The sequence below is a fragment of the Amblyraja radiata genome, chromosome 19 (assembly GCF_010909765.2).
Source record: "Amblyraja radiata isolate CabotCenter1 chromosome 19, sAmbRad1.1.pri, whole genome shotgun sequence".
Taxonomy (NCBI): Eukaryota; Metazoa; Chordata; class Chondrichthyes; order Rajiformes; family Rajidae; genus Amblyraja; species Amblyraja radiata.
In genome coordinates, this window is record NC_045974.1 from 20,671,724 (window position 1) to 20,688,722 (window position 16,999).

Here is a 16,999-nt window from a genome sequence, read left to right on the forward strand (position 1 = left end):
TCCACCTGGTTGGAGTTGATGAGTGAATGTCAGAGTGGGCGAGTCAGAATGTCAGACCCTCGACGTTACTGCTTGCGTCGCGGGGGTTCACTCTGCTTCCACAGAGAAGCTTCGGGATTGAGCAAGGACAAGTTGTGTCGTGTGCTCAGCAAGAGTCAACCCACTTGGCTTCCATCTAATCTGGGAAGTAGCCAGTCCAATGCAGAGTTTAACGGGATCGGGCGTTGCTGGAGGGATGCCGGGGAACGTGCTTTTGCTCTGCTTTTAGCCTGCGCCTAGAGGAGATGCCCGCTAGCGTAGATCACCTCACTACCCTCACTGGATCACCCCCACCCCCAGCCTACTCTTGGTGGAACCTCACAGACACAGGGGCCGATGCAGAATTCCCGGGAGGCTGGCAGCATCAACATTCAGACTAACCGCTTCTCCTGCCCACCCTCCGCCCGCAACCTCGATCGATTAAAATGTGCAATGAAATGGCCCACACGTCACATTTGTGGCTTGTCACAAGATTCACCGGCCTTGACCCATGATTATGTGCGAGGGCAGTGGGATAGTCCAGAACAAGGGGTCACAGTTTAAGGATAAGGGGGAAGTCTTTTAGGACCGAGATGAGAATTTTTGTTTTCACACACAGAGCGGTGAATCTCTGGAATTCCCTGCCACAGAATGTAGTTGAGGCCAGTTCATTGGATATATTTAAGAGGGAGTTCGATGTGGCCCTTGTGGCTAAAGGGATCAGGGGGTATGGAGAGAAGGCAGGTACAGGATACTGAGTTGGATGATCAGCCATGATCATGTTGAATGGTGGTGCAGGCTCGAAGGGCCGAATGGCCTACTCCTGCACCTATTTTCTATGTTTCTATGTTACGTTTTACCAGTGAAAGGTGCAGGGTCCTGTTTGACCATCTGTTGGCAAACACCTCCTTGTGTTAATCTGGTTTCACCACCAGTTGATGCATGGTTTTTGTGCAGGGCGACCATTCAGTTCTTGCCTCCAGCGCCTACCCTGCTTCTGTGGGCATTTGAGTCAAAGTGTCTGTGTGTGTGTCTGTGTGTGTGTCTCTGTATGTGTATCTGTGTGTGTGTGTGTGTGTGTGTGTGTAATTCTATCTGTGTGTCTGCAGTATGTATGTAAATGTGCACACATGTCATGTGCATATTATCCGTGTCCTCGTGTATTTTGTGTCACATTAACTCTCAAGTCCTGTCAACACCTTCAGAAAATGCTCCTGTGACTGGGACAGAAGAAGATCAATCAAAGACCACACCACCGTCACCAGGAGGAGGTTAGACACGTGTGATCAGTAGCAATGTATACTGTGTGCACATATATGTGTGTGTATTCCCATACCATGACATCATGGATTAACAAATTCCTATGGTGTGACTAACTATGTATTAAGTGGAAATGAATGTTAGCTACTTATTTTTAACTCTGAATTACATCTATTCATCTCCATATGAATCTCCATATATATTTCAGGTTGAAATAATCATTTGCAAGTTCTGACCCTCAATAATCATTCAGTAAAGTAGAAGTTTTATTGAGTTCATTGGAGGTCGGATGAATGTTAGTCCAAGTGGCCACTGCCCTATGACTGCTGATTAATTGCTCGAAGGACTGAGATGGCCGAAAGTGACAGAGAAGGACATGTCGGTAGAAGGTGTCCTCAAAATGGATCAATTCTACCCTTTCTGGTGCTGTTAGGGTTTCATGGTGGTAATGTTGCCGCTCCGGCGCTTTCTGAAGACCAGCGTGTGGAAGAGATGGAGATAGTCATACAACACAGAAACGGGCCCTTAGGCCCAACTCATCCATGCCGACCAAGATGCCCCATCTAACGCCATTTGACCCAAATCCCTCTAAACCTTTCCTATCCATGTACCAGTGGCATGTGCCTTTTAAATGTTGTTCTGGCATCTGCCTCAACTGGCAGCTCATTCCATGTACCTACCATCCTCTGAAGAAAATGAGATGATGTTCATCTTCCTGAGGCTGGGACCACCTTGAAGAAAGTCAACTTGTTGCTGAACAGCACGTGGATGGGAACTGAATCTGAGCAGGCAACAGAATGGCATTGTGTGATAGAGTATTGGATGGCCGGGAGCAGGTAGACCCATTGATTGGAAAAGCTGCTGAAAGATTTTCATCAAAAGTAGATCTAGGCTCTCTCAAAGTGGAACAACTCTAGTTTAGGTTTAGGTCTGTATATTGTCACGTGTACCGAGGTACAGTGAAAAGCTTTGTTTAGCCTGCTATCCAAGTAGATCAGATAAAACTATACATAAATACAACAAGTCAAACTTGAGTACAATAGGTAGAGCAAATGGGAAGTTATAGAGGGCAGATTATAGTTCTCCATCTTCGGAGCTGATGGCCACAATACCATGTTCAATGTCTACAATGGGGTAGAGGTGAATCAGACACGTAGCTTTAGACTTTAGAGATATAGCGTGGAAATTAGGTCTTCGGCCCACCGAGTCCACTCCGAACAGCAATCATCATGTATACTAGCACTATCCTGCACACTAGGGACAATTTACAATTTTTTTTTTAGTGAAGCCAATTAACCTACAAATGTGGGAAGAAACCGGAGCACCCAGAGAAAACCCACGCGGTCACGGGGAGAACGTACAAACTCCGTACAGACAGCACCCGTAGTCAGGATCGAACCCGGGTCTCCGCCGTTCTAAGGCAGCAACTCTACCGCTGCGCCACTATGCTGCCCTTATGGAAGGACCGTTCAGAAGCCTGATAATGGAGGGGAAGAAGCTGTTCCTGCGTCTGGTGGTGCGCGCTTTCAAGCTTCTGTACCTTGTGCCGCAGAGGGGTGGGAAATCCGCGAACCACTGCCCTGTGCTCCCGCAGTGTAAGGCTATCTCTGGGCTACAGCTGCACTTTGACGGACAGCACAGATGCGTGACATGGTCAGGTCTGCCACAATAGCCTGGAATGAGGAGACCATGACCGCAGTATATTTAGCAACAGAAGGAGGATTAGGTTTGCCTGCTCAGAGTCAGGCTTGGGCACATAACTTGCGTTTATAATAAGGTCGGATACCTGACCCTAGAACAACTTGGCTGCACGGAGATAATGAAGGATATTTTTACTGAGTGAGCGAAGAGCCGTGAGTTCAGTATGGGTGGGATTGGAGTGGGAAAGGGGAATGGAGAAGTCAGGACGGTGGATATCGCACCGGCAGTTGGAAGTAATAAAGGCCCATAGTGGGTAGAAGGCGGTAGAGTATCTGAATGTCTGAATGATCAATCATTGATCATCCCCCGACACATTCAAAGACCCACTTCTCCCTCTCAATAGCAGAAACATCACAGGATGCTCAAGATCAGACGATCGCGAGGGTTTTTGTTGCAAAGGTTACAACAAAATATGTGCTCATGTATTACTCTATTGCAATTAGGGATAAAAGATAGAGGCAGGACCAGTCTTCAAATGTGATATTTTGCTTGCTGTGAACTAAAATCTCGTATCAAGGCATTTAATTTAATGACGAAGGTTCATGAAATCTATCATGCGAAATAAATAACTCGACACTCTCCAAAGATGTCGGCTAAAAGGCTTGGTTTAATTGTGAATTGTCCCTAGTGTGTAGGATAGTGTAAGTGTGCAGGGGATCACTGGTGGGCCGAAGGGCCTGTTTCCTCACCGTATCTCTGAACTAAACTAGACTTCCCCCGTGCAAAGCATCACTTAGAGGTTATTCGAATGCGAGAGTGTTTATTTTTATTTTTATTTTTGTGTGTGTTTGTTTTGTGTCTGTCTCCGTACATCGTTCAAAGGCCTTTAACTCATTTGTGTCTGTACCTTGTGCACTGTGTGTCCGCAATGAGTGAGACACAGACCTCAGCAAGTACTTCCCAGCCAGGTAATCCACAATGCTTGACTGGTGAGATCAATACAGGGCATCTATTCACCATAAAACTCTCTCTACGTACACTTCCGTGAACTGATGTGTTTTCCTCAATTCTAATTATTTTCTTTTAGCAGAAGGACCCCCTAGTCCTCAGCTGCCCAATGACACCCAGGGTAAGTAGTGTTCTTGGCATATGTTGTTGTTATGGAAGAGTGAGCAGGTGATGGAGGCTGTTGGGTTAAAATGGATTAAACAAGGGCGTTTTCCTTCATTTTTAGTATAGTTTTAGTTTAGTTTTAGCTTAGTTTTAAGGGAGACAGCATGGAAACAGGCCCTTCGGCCCACCAGGTCCACGCCGACCCGCGATCACCCATACACCAGTTCTACCCTACAAACTCGGGATGATTTACAGAAGCCAATTAACCTACAAACCTGCACCTTTTTGGAGTGTGGAAGGAAACCGGAGCACCCGGAGAACACAAATGCGGTCACATGGAGAACACGCAAACTCTGGCCAGACATCACCTGTAGTCAGGATCGAACCCAGGTCTCTACCGCTGCACCACCGCGCAACCCTTCTAGGGTTAAAGGTTTTAGTTTTAGTTTGGTTTAGTTCAGTAGGTTTAGTTTTGTTGATTATTGTTATATGTACCGAGTGAAAAGGTTTTGATTGCGTGCTATTCAGTCAGAGAAAAGACTATACATGCTTCCAATCAAGCCGCCCGCAGAGCACAGATAAAGGACAAAGTACAACATTCAGTGCAAGATTAAAGTCCGAGATTGTAAGAAATGCTGCTGCTGAAATAAAGATTTAAAAAGGTGGAGCGATTTTAATGGCTGATAGCAGATCTTCTCCTGGGACCGGCACACACAGAGCCGCCACGCTCCGCCTCCATCTTGAGGATATTCCAGTGGAGTGTTGAAGAGAAACGTTTCTCTCTTTCCCCATCCGCTGGTTAAAGAGGAGCGTCTGAAGCCGTCGACTGCTCTCGTGAAGTGCCGCGGCCAACATGCCCCACCCAGCCTCTGCTAACACGAAGGGTTAACTGTCGCTTGCTTGCATGCCTTGGCCACACACTCCATCTCCCTGATGCGCAGCTTGCTTGCAATGGAGCATCGCTGGCATTTAGATGTGAGGGGGTGAGGGGAGGGGGGCACGAAGGTGAGACCAGACCTTTGGTGCAGGAGAGGAGACATCCTGTGTGTGTGTGAGGCTGTTTCCATGCCTGCAGCTCTACGACTGTACGTTTTTACAGCCCTTCCCCCAGCCCTGATGGAAAAAGATTACTACCAAGCAAAGTATTACTATTTAGTTGGATAGACACAAAGTGCTGGAGTAACTCAGCGGGTCAGGCAGCATCACTGGAGAACATGGATGGGAGTCGTTTTGGGTCGGGCCATCTGTAGAAGGGTCCAGGGCCGGATGAGGCTGTTTCCATGCCTGCAGCTCTACGACTGTACGTTTTTACAGCCCTTCCCCCAGCCCTGATGGAAAAAGATTACTACCAAGCAAAGTATTACTATTTAGTTGGATAGACACAAAGTGCTGGAGTAACTCAGCGGGTCAGGCAGCATCACTGGAGAACATGGATGGGAGTCGTTTTGGGTCGGGCCATCTGTAGAAGGGTCCAGGGCCGGATTTAGATGAAGAGAGGCCCTAAGCTGTTCCACTTGTGAGGCCCCCTCTGTGTTGGTTTTCAGCGCTGGCGGCGAGGCAGCGACCGGACAGCCATGGCGGCCAAATCTCCCACAATTCAAAGCGAGGGAGAAAGCGCCCAGCTCCGACCAGTTGCCGTTGCAGTGCGCATGCGCAGGGCGGCCGATGATGTGCTGGCCGTGGTTGTGCGCATGTGCAGGGGGGAGGACGTGCAGGCCGCAGTAATGCGCATGTGGGAGGGCGGCCTGCCGTGCCGGCGGATGAGGAGCGAGCGGAGCCCGGCGGCCCGGACACGGATAGCGGGGGGAGATGGAGAGAGAGAGAGAGAGAGAGAGAGAGAAATAGAGAGGGCGGCCCACCCAGAGTTGAGCGGTAGGTGTCCTGCCTTGGCCGGAGGCCCCCCTAGACCTCGAGGCCCTAAGCTTAAACTTGTCTAGCTTATAGGTAAATCCGGCCCTGGAAGGGTCCCTACCTGAAACACCATCGATCTATGTTCAAGGTTTTAAGTTTTCATGGTCAGTTTATTGTCACATGTGCCAATTAAGGTACAGTGAAATCCGAATTACCATACAACCATACTAAAAAAAAGTTACAAGGCACACAAATATATAAAACTTAACATAAACATCCACCACAGCAGATTCCCCATATTCATCACTGTGATGGAAGGCAATAAAGTCCAATTTTCTTCCTCTTTATTCTCCCGAGGTCGGGGCAGTCAAATCATTCGCATTCGGGGCGATCGAAGCTCCCGCAGCCGGCAGTCGAAGCCCCCGTGTCGGGGCGATTGAAGCTCCCACGGTGCTGCGATCGAAGTTCCCTCGTTGGGCCGATCGAAGCTCCTGCGGCTTGGAGTTCCCGAAGTCGGTCTCTAACCAGAGACCCCGAGCTCCACAATGTTAACGTCTCCCACAGTTGGAGCTCCGAGGTCGATCCCTGGCAAAGGGATTGCGAGCTCCGTGATGGGAAGTCCTGCAGGCTCCCGCGGTGGAGCTCCCAAAGTCGGTCTCCAGCAAAGGCCGCCAACTCCACGATGTTAGGCCGCAGTGCGGACGGAGATACGATATACGATATAAAAAGTCTCATCTCCATCGATGTAAGATATTTGAAAATGTTTCCCCCAACCTCCACCCCCTACATAAAACAAACTAAAGAACATTAAAAACATACATTCAACACATACAAACAAAGAAGGAAGGGGCAGACAGGCTGTTGGCGAGGCAGCCATTGCTGGCACCACCCGCTCTCCAGAGATGCTGCCTGACCCGCTGAGTTACTCCAGTATTTTCTGTTTATCTTTGGTATGAACCAGCATCTGCAGTTAATTTTTATCCCGAGATCGTTGTAATGAGACTCAGAGGGGACGTTGATGGTGTGATCTTGCAGTGTGTCTGCTAACCTCACCCTCCCATGCTTTGCAAGTCATAGGCTGGAGAGGTGCAGTGACAGACTTGGCTTGCCGGTATAAACGTGGAGGGGCCCAACGCGATTGTATTGCTAACTCCGTTGAGGAAACTCTGCCCCAGAAAATCTCTGACGTCCAGAAGGAACTGAAGCGGCAAGAGTTGTACCCTGCCTGACTCAGTCACGCCCAGACGAAAATGCAAACCAGGGAGGAAGACATAGAGGAACATAGAACATAAAACAGTGCAGCACAGGAACAGGCCCTTCAGCCCACAATGTCTGTGCTGAACATGATGCCAAGATAAACTAAACACCCATACCTGCATGTGATCCATATCCTTCCATTCGTTTTTTGTTTTTTTTAATTAGTATTTTTATTAAAAGCAGTGTACAGTAGTATAAACCGTGGCATAAGACATAATTCATTTTGTGTACAACTTCTATTTTAAATTTAGCAAGAGAAAGGTAACACAAGAAAGAGAAAGCGAGAAAAGGAAAGAGTGAAGGAAATAGTGATGTATAGACCCCTGGTCCACTCCCGGGGTTAACAAGTGATAGCCTGTAGAAAGATAAAGAGAAAAACCCATAGAATTGTAAAAAAAAAAAGAAGGAAAAGAGAAGGAAAAAGAAAAAAGAAAAAAAAGAGAAAAGAAACAGAGAAGGGATATGCCTACTTCATATCTCACCACACCCATCACCCAGTTCAGAAACGGTTAATTTCCAGAGTTGAGTTGCACCATACTATACTTGTAATAAATCAATGAAAGGAGACCATATCTTTAAGAATTGCTCTGATTTTCCTGCTCGGGTTGTTTATTTTAGTTTAGTTTATTGTCACGTGCACTGAGGTACAGTGAGAAGCTTTTGTTGCATTCTCTCCAGTCAGCGGAAAGCGTATACATGATTACAATCGAGCCGTCCATGCAGTACAGATACAGGATAAAGGGAATATTGTTTGGGGCAAGATATATTCCCTGCATATCCTCTGCTGAAGAAAACTCCGGAGAGAAAACTAGAATGTAGTCTTCACATTTTATTTGAATGTTTGTTGAAATTTTTTTTTTCAGTTTTGGCTAACACTGCCTGTTTGAGAGATGACTCTTCCCTGATGTTGAAGGGGGAACATCATTTAGTTGGGATGTTGAGCAACCAATGATGAGTGGTGGGGTGGTTGGACGGGGAGGATGGGTGAGAGACCACGATCTACGCCAGGTGGCGTCGCTGACGATGCTGAATTTCTCATGTGTGCTTTAAACTTTGGTTTGACTGTGTCTGTTCCCAAAACAGATGAGAAGCCGTCAGATTCTGCCAGGAAGAATTCGGGTATGTGCGCTGAAACCACCCATCGCAGCACATCACCACACTGCCAACACATAGAGGGCAATGCATCCATTGATTCAGTTCATTGGCTATATTTAAGAGGGAGTTAGATGTGGCCCTTGTGGCTAAAAGGATCAGGGGGTATGGAGAGAAGGCAGGTACAGGATACTGAGTTGGATGATCAGCCATGATCATATTGAATGGCGGTGCAGGCTCGAAGGGCCGAATGGCCTACTCCTGCACCTATTTTCTATGTTTCTATGTTAATACTGGAATAGATAGGGTGAATGTACAGAGTCTCTTACCCTGGGTAGGGGTATCAAGGACAGGAGGACGTAGGCTTAAGGTGAAAGGGGAAAGACTTCATAGGAACCTGAGGGGCAACTTTTTCACTCAGTGGGTGGTGGTTGTATGGAACGAGCGGCCAGAGGATGTAGGTGAGGCATGTACTATCACAATGTTAAAAATAAAACATTTGGACAGGTACATGATCGGAAAGGTTTACTGGGATATGGGAAAAGACATTTAAAAGACATTTGAAGAGGAACATAGTTAGGAAAGGTTTATGGGGATATGGGCCGAGCACAAAACACAGTCAGGTGGGACTAGTGTAGATGGGGCATCTTGTTCGGCATAGGCATGTTGGGTCACAGGACCGATTTCCGTATTGTTTGATTCTATGACTATAACATATTATTATTAGATTCAATTGAAACCAGGTGCAATGTACTCTGCTTGTTCTGTGGATCATGGATCTTAGCTTAGCTTCTGCACAGAGTTGGTATTGGTTTATTGTTGTTGCGTACTGGGATGCAGTGAAAGGTTTTGATTACGTTCTCCCCAGCAAGTCAGGCAGTGTAAGAAGGAAAGAGAAACAGCTTGTAGAATATAGAGTTACAGCTACAGAGAGAGAATGCAGATAAAAAAAATACTTCAAGGGCTGCAACAAGGTAGATTGGAAGGTCGGGAATTGATCCTTAACATGTGAGATGACCGTTCAGTAGTCTGATAAAAGTGGGGAAGGAGCGGTTCTTGAGTCTGCTGTTACTCGATGACAAACTTTTGTTTATTCTGCCCGATAGGAGAGGGAAGGAGAAATAACTAGGGTATGTGTGGCCCTTGACTATTTTCCCAAGGGCATGAGTAGATGGATGCATTGTTACCTAAGTTGACAGCTCCAGGTGATTGCTCGAGTATGCACCTTAAACCATTTTTTATTCCATTCAGGTTTGATGTCATGTAACACAATCAATCACCCTCATCGGTATCATGTCCCATAACCAACATCATCATGAATGAAACTGGATCCTCCCCCAAGGCTAACCTACCTTTTTAACAGCATGAATTACAGAGTTCGGAAGTGGAGAACGTAAAAACGATATTTCAGAAGTTTATGTGCAGATGGTAATGTGCCTTTCTTTACTTTATGATTCAAGTGTGGTCCCAGGGAGAAGGACCTACAGAAGAGGGAGAGAAGTTGGATAATTCCAAGCAGTCCACCCTGTTCACTGAGCAGCCCCACAGTGGGACAGTCACTGTTGGTGAGTTTCCAATGCCACGTCATAAGGTCATGAGGCGTAGAATTGGGCCATATGGCCCATCGAGTCTTCTCCGCCATTTAATCATGGTAGATCTATCTCCCTCCTAACCCCATTCTCCTGCCTTCTCCCCGTAACCTCTGACACCTGTACTAATTAAGAGTCTATCTATCTCTGCCTTAAAAATATCCACTGACTTGGCCTCCACAGTCTTCTGTGGCATGGAATTTCACAGATTCACCACCCTCTGACTAAAGAAATGTCTCCTCATCTCCTTCCTAAAAGAAGGTCCTTTAATTCTAGTCCTGGCACTGTATCATATTGCACATCCTGAGAAAAAGACACAAAGTGTTTGGAGTAACTGAACGGGTCAGGCAGCGTCGGTGTAGAATGTGGATAGGTGACGTTTTATCAGGTTACAGACATCGTCCCAACTGAAAACGTCACCTATCCGTGTTCTCCACAGATGCTGCCTGACCCACTGAGTTACTCCCGCACTTTGCGTCTTTTTCTGTAGACTAACATCTGCAGTTCCTTGTTTCTACTCCCTTTCATGACGTTGGTTCCAGCAACAGAACTGAATTTCATGGAGTATATTTAATGCATAAAACCAACTTCCAACTCACAACCTAAACCTAAACCTGTGTTATTCCTGGACAATTACTGAATTTTCAAACAGCACTCCACTGAACGGTGCAATGCAAAGCTATCTCTAAATTAGTGTTATACCTTGATAAACACAAAATGCTGGAGTAACTCTGCTGGAAAGGCAGCATCTATGGATAGAAGGGATGGGTCAATGTAAACCAGCGTCTGCAGTTCCTTCCCACACATAGTGTTAGACCTTACCTGGTTTGTCCAATATTGTGGTGCCTCCAAGTCAACTACCATCTCTGAGCTGCCCAGTCTTATACCTCATGAACCTTCTCTGAACTACCCAATAATACAACTCCTCTAAATTGCCCAAATATATTATTTCACTGAATTGCCCAATGTTTTGCCTCTCAGATGCCTTGCCCAAGTAGCTACCATCCGCTGTGCCAAAAATCTTAAGTCTCATAGACACATAGATACATACACAATAGGTGCAGGAGTAGGCCATTCCACCCTTCGAACCAGCACTGCCATTCAATGTGATCATGGCTGATCATCCACAATCAGTACCGCATTCCTACCTTCTCCCCATAGCCCTTGATTCTGCTAGTCCTAAGAGCTCTATCTAACTCTCTTTTTAATGCATCCAGTGAATTGGCCTCCACTACCTTCTGAGGCAGAGAATTCCACAAATTCACAACTTTCTGTGTGAAAATGTTTTTCCTCACCTCAGTTTTAAATGGCCTGCCCCTTATTCTTAAACTGTGTCTCTTGGTTCTGGACTCCCCCAACATCGGGAACATGTTTCCTGCATCTAGCGTTTCCAATTCCTTAATAATTTTATATGTTTCTATAAGATACCTCTCTCATCCTTCTAAATTCCAGTGAATACAAGCCGAGTCGCTCCATTCTTTCATCCTATGACAGTCCCGCAATCCCGAGAATTAACCTCGAGGACCTACGCTGCGCTCCCTCAATAACTCCCTCAATAATTTCCTCAAATTAGGAGATCAAAACTGCACACAATACTCCAGGTGTGGTCTCAATGTGAAGATTTGGACCAACGTTACCCAATATGCAACTTGGAGGTTTTCCCCTCTCTAACCCAAGGGTACAGATATCAGCCCCCTTTTGCTATCCTGGATGAGGTCATGCAGATTGGAGATGGACCTTGAGATCTTTTTGGCCACTGGTTGCTTTGCAACTCACGACTACAGGTTGTCGAGTCACTGGTGTTCTTGCTGAGTCGGAGACTACTGTTCCAAGCACCTGGCTTCCAAAGTTCTCACATTAGAAGATAGATGCAGGAAATGGAGGCCATATGGCCTTTGTACCTTGTCCCACCAATCAGCACAATTGTGATTGATCTGCCCCAGGCCTCATCTCTTCTGGGTGTGTTCCCCAGAGCCCTCAATTCCCTAATTTAGTTTAGTTTAGTTTAGAGATGCAACGTAGATACTGGCTCTTTGGCCCATCGAGTCTGCGCTGACCAGTGATCACCTGTTCACACTATTTCTATCCGACACACTAGGGATAATTTACAGAAGCCAATTCACTTACAAACCTGCACTTCTTTGGAGTGTGGGCGAAAACCGGAGCACCCGGAGGAAACACTTGCGGTCACGGTGAGAACGTACAAACACTGTACAGACAGCACACGTAGTCAGGATCGAACCCGGGTCTCTGGCGCTCTAAGGCAACAACTCTACCGTTGTGCCGCCCATGATTGTACCACCCCGCCCGCAAGGATCACACTCCTTAAATAACCCCGATGATATGATGTGTAAATATTCCCTCCTAAAGGTGGAGATATCACTTTTGTGGCAAAGGTGGAAACCAAGGATCTCCTGCGGAAACCAAACGCAAAGTGGTTCAAGGGCAAGTGGATGGACCTGGCCAGCAAAGCGGGGAAACACCTCCAGCTGAAGGAGTCATTCGACAGACTCAGCAGGGTAAGAAGCCAGTCTCCATCCAAAGTAGTTTCCTTTTGATTATTCTTCTTTCTCTTGCTGTACCATTTTAAAGAGAAATTAAGAACTAATTTTTAGTTAACTGGTTCTAGAAATTGTAAATTGTAAATTGTCCCTAGTGTGCAGGATAGCACTAGTGTATGGGGCGATCGCTGGTTGGTACAGACTTGGTGTGCCAAAGGCCCTGTTTCCCTGCAGTATCTCTAAAGTCTAAAGTCTATCTCCATCTTGGCATCTCGCCCAATGCTTTTGCTCAACCAACGTCAGATGTGTGGAAAGTTGATGTCCTTAAAATGGCCGCCACATTACGCCAATGGCTGCAGTTCATACGTGCTTCAATGGTCATGGACTACTCTGGGACAGTCCCCGAAGGTGCTATAGTAACACCAGCTCTACAACTGTGATTAGTTTTGCTCACCCAGCTACAGAAAAGACGCCATTAAGCTGGAAAGAATGCTGAGAAGATTTACAAGGAGGTTGCCAGGACACACCTGGCAAGAGGTTGGGCAGGCTAGGACTTTATTCCGTGGATCTTATAAAGGTTTAGGTTTAGTTTCATTTAATTTTTCATGTAGTTCAGAGATACAGAGTGTAAACAGGCCCTTCGGCCTATCGAGTCTGTGCCAACCAATGATCACCCATACCCTAGTTCTATGTTATCCTAGTTTCCCACACCTCAGTCAGTACACGTGACAATAAACTAAGCTCAGCATCCAACACACTAGGGGCAATTTTACAGAAGCTTATTAATCTACAAACCTGCACGCTTTTGGAATGTGGGAGGAAACCAGAGTACCTGGAGGAAACCCCCACATGATCCTTGTTCCAGTCTGAAGCCCTGAAACGGCGCCTGTCTATTCCCTTCCCAGATGCCGCCCGACCCACTGAGTTAGTCCAGCACTTTGCGTTTTGCCCTAGTTGTAGATCAGCATCTCTTGTGCCCAAACACCCTCCCTTCTAGCCCCAGTGGGCTAGTGAGCAGTGTTCCCATAGTCACTGCCAAAGAGTAGCAAGAGGGAGCAGGGAGCACCGAGACCAACTTTCAGACCTTTGCCAGCTAGTGCCTCTGGAGGAAACCTGTGATTCCAATCTCGCTTCCCATTTCTGGAGCGTCATTAACAGGGGTTGGAGTCGCCGCTGTTAGTCGGGCCATTCTATTCTCCAAATATCCATTGCCGGAACGCATGCCAGTGTTAGCTATTCTCAGCTGTTGTGTCACAGGCCATGAAAGGAACTTGGGAGCTGTATGACCAAATGGACGAAGTGCTGTCATATTGGACTATTTTTACTTCACTTCTGCCATGGTAGCATTTGTGTGACAAGTTCCATCCGCACACTTCCAACTACAGTTAGAATTCATTATTCATTGTAAAGATTTCATTGTTCCATTGTCGGTATGGATGAGAATTAAACTCTCTTGGTTCCTGAAATTGTATCTGTGTATAACATGTTGTATATTGCATTCGAAATGCTGTAACACTATATTCTGCACTCTGGTCTTTTGCTCTTTGCACTTTCTGCTCCACTTGTATATAGCTTGATTGTACTTGTGTCAAAGAGTGAAACAGCACAGGAACAGGCCCTTCAGCCCAACTCATCCATGCCGACCAAGATGCCCAATCTAGGCAAGTCCCATTTGCACGCGTTTGGCCCATATCCCTCTAAACCTTTCCAAACCACTCAAGTGGCATTTAAAAGTAGTTGTAGTACCTGCCTCCACTACCTCCTCTAGCAGCTCGATCCATATACCCACCACCCTCTGTGGGAAATCATGACTGGCATGCTATGAGTAGCAATGTTACATAATTTTGAGATTTTAAAAATCAAGTCTGCAATTTATCCCATCAGATAAAGCATAAAGAAAAGTTTAATTTGACACCTAATTCACTTTCATATCTTCAGTATTACAAAAGTTATGGCCATTTTCATACTCGGAAATTAGCATCTTGGTTGATTAGAAATTGCTTTTCCATTGACTTAACACAAAAGCTGTGATCAAGGACTGATCTGTTTGGATAGTACCAAAACAAAGCTTTTCACTGTACCTCTGTGCACATGACACTATAAACCTAAAGCTAAATTGTCAGCACAGTACGCAAGCTGAGTTTTACACTGTATCTTGGTACATGTGACAATGATAAAGCAAATCCAATACCAAATTTTTGGAAACTGTTAGTATAGATCATACATTTGGTCTTTGATATCTCCACCCTTGTAAAAGATTGGACCAACTGGCCGGCATGTCAGTTATACACAGCTCCTGTCATTGACTCATTGAGAGATACAGCATGGAAACGGGCCCTTCGGCCCACCAAGTCCATGCTGACCATTGATCACCTGTTCACACGAGATCTATGCTCTCCCACTTTCTCCTCCACTCCCTACACACTAGGGACAATGCGCAGAAGCCAATTAACCCACAAAGCCCGCACGTCTTTGGGATGTGGAAGGAAACCGGAGCACCTGGAGGAAGCCCATGCGGTCACAGGGAGATCGTGCAAACTCCAGACAGACAGCACCCGAGGTCAGGATTGAACCGAGGTCTCCGGTTCTGCGAAGCAGCAGCTCTGCCAACTCTTGCCGCCGTAATATTCCCCAATGTTAATCTGATTCTTTAAATTCTGGAGACTCCAGGAGCAACCTCAACTCTGAGATACAGTTGCCTTGTACACTGTGCTTGACGTTCAAATGAGAGGTGACCTCTTACATTCACGCTCAATCTTTCCTTCTTTTATTTGCAGACTCACACTTTTGAAATGCAAATTATCAAAGCAAAGGAAAACTATGCTGGAAACTATCGCTGTGAGGTGACCTGGAAGGACAAGTTTGACAGTTGTTCCTTTGATCTGGAAGTTATCGGTGAGGAACTTTTTATAAGTAATGGGACAGGTCCACTGAGGGAACATTTGCATTGGTTTAAAAAAAGACACAAAGTGCTGGAGTAACAGCTGGTCAGTTTTGGGTCGAAACCTTTCATAAGTCATTGCTGCAGAAGAATTAGGCCATTCAGCCCATCAATACTACTCCGCCTTTCAGTGATGGATGATCTAACTTTCCCTCTCCTACCTTTTCCCCATAATCTTTTTAAATCTTCCCCTTACTATCAAGAATGTGTCAATCTCCACCTTAAAAATACCCAGTGACTTGGCCTCCAGAGTCATCTGTGGCAGTCACTTTTCTTGTAAAGCCGCCAATGTCAAGGTTTGCTGAAACTCTCTAATCAGGCACGACCTGAAACGTCACCTACCCATGTTCTCCAGAGATGCTGCATGACCCGCTGAGTTACTCCAGCATTTTGCGTCTTGTTCTGTTTAGCACTGTTGTTTTAGACCCACCCCGCATTATGTAAGGGTTGCAAGATCTGTCAGTAACCCAAAGCTGTTGACCGAGATCTCAAAAAGTTGCACCGCTAGGCTAATTAGCGACAGATTGGTACAGCCTTTAGTTAATTGTAGATGTTCCAGATTCAGGGACAGTTTCTTCCCAGCTGTTATCAAGCAACCGAACCATCCTATCACCAACTAGAGAGTGGCCCCGATCTCCCTTCTACTTCATTGGAGACCCACGGACTATCTTTAATCGGACTTTGCTGGACTTTATCTTCCACTAAACGTTATTCCATTTATCCTGTATCCGAACACTGTGGACGGCTTGAGTGTAATCCTGCATACTCTTTTCACTGACTGGATAACAGGCAACAAAAAGCTTTTCACTGTACTGTAAATCGGTGCACGTGACAATAATAAACTTAACTAAACATATTTAGAATTAGTTAACTAGTACAGATCTCAATGATAGTTTAAAACATGCCAAGCCAGAGCATGCAGGACTAAAGAGTTTCAACCTGTATTTTTATAACTATGGAGTCATAAACCATGGAAAAAGACCCTTCAGCCCAACACCTCCATGCAGAACAAGATGTCCCATCTACGCTTGTCCCACCTGCCCCTGTTTGAACCATATCCCTCCAAACCTTTCCTATCCATGTACCTATTCAAATGTCCTTTAAATGTTGTTATAGTGCCTGCCTCAACTACCTCCGCTGGCAGCTCATTCCATACACCCACCAACATCTATGTGAGAAAGGTGCTGCTCAAGTTCCTGTTAAATCTTTCTCCTCTCACCTTAAACCTATACCGACCAATTTGTACCAGCTTTATACGTGATATACAGGCACTCCCTGCCTTGTGTAATATGCGACTTACGTAAACTCAAACTTGCCTAATCAATCTTTAAGCCCACTACCGAATTTTCAAATTGTACATTCGGTAAGCAAAGAGTAGGAGTAAACGGGTCCTTTTCACAATGGCAGGCAGTGACTAGTGGGGTACCGCAAGGCTCAGTGCTGGGACCCCAGCTATTTACAATATATATTAATGATCTGGATGAGGGAATTGAAGGCAATATCTCCAAGTTTGCGGATGACACTAAGCTGGGGGGCAGTGTTAGCTGTGAGGAGGATGCTAGGAGACTGCAAGGTGACTTGGATAGGCTGGGTGAGTGGGCAAATGTTTGGCAGATGCAGTATAATGTGGATAAATGTGAGGTTATCCATTTTGGTGGCAAAAACAGGAAAGCAGACTATTATCTAAATGGTGGCAGACTAGGAAAAGGGGAGATGCAGCGAGATCTGGGTGTCAT

General features: G+C 46.0%; 1 protein-coding gene across 15 annotated transcripts in view; it reads left to right on the top strand.

Moving 5' to 3' along the window:
• The window catches only part of mybpc1 (myosin binding protein C1), a 94,474-nt gene that overhangs the window by 27,431 nt on the left and 50,044 nt on the right, over positions 1 to 16,999 (top strand). For 4 of the 15 annotated variants that reach the window (XM_033037923.1, XM_033037925.1, XM_033037924.1 and 1 more), the window contains 3 exons: positions 9,693 to 9,797; positions 12,192 to 12,340; positions 15,100 to 15,217. In XM_033037923.1, coding sequence (XP_032893814.1) covers positions 9,693 to 9,797; positions 12,192 to 12,340; positions 15,100 to 15,217 — 372 coding nt within the window. Of the gene's footprint in view, positions 1 to 1,205; positions 1,290 to 4,006; positions 4,049 to 8,223; positions 8,260 to 9,692; positions 9,798 to 12,191; positions 12,341 to 15,099; positions 15,218 to 16,999 lie in introns of all 15 variants that reach the window. The other 11 variants (XM_033037918.1, XM_033037919.1, XM_033037922.1 and 8 more) reach the window with 7 other exon arrangements.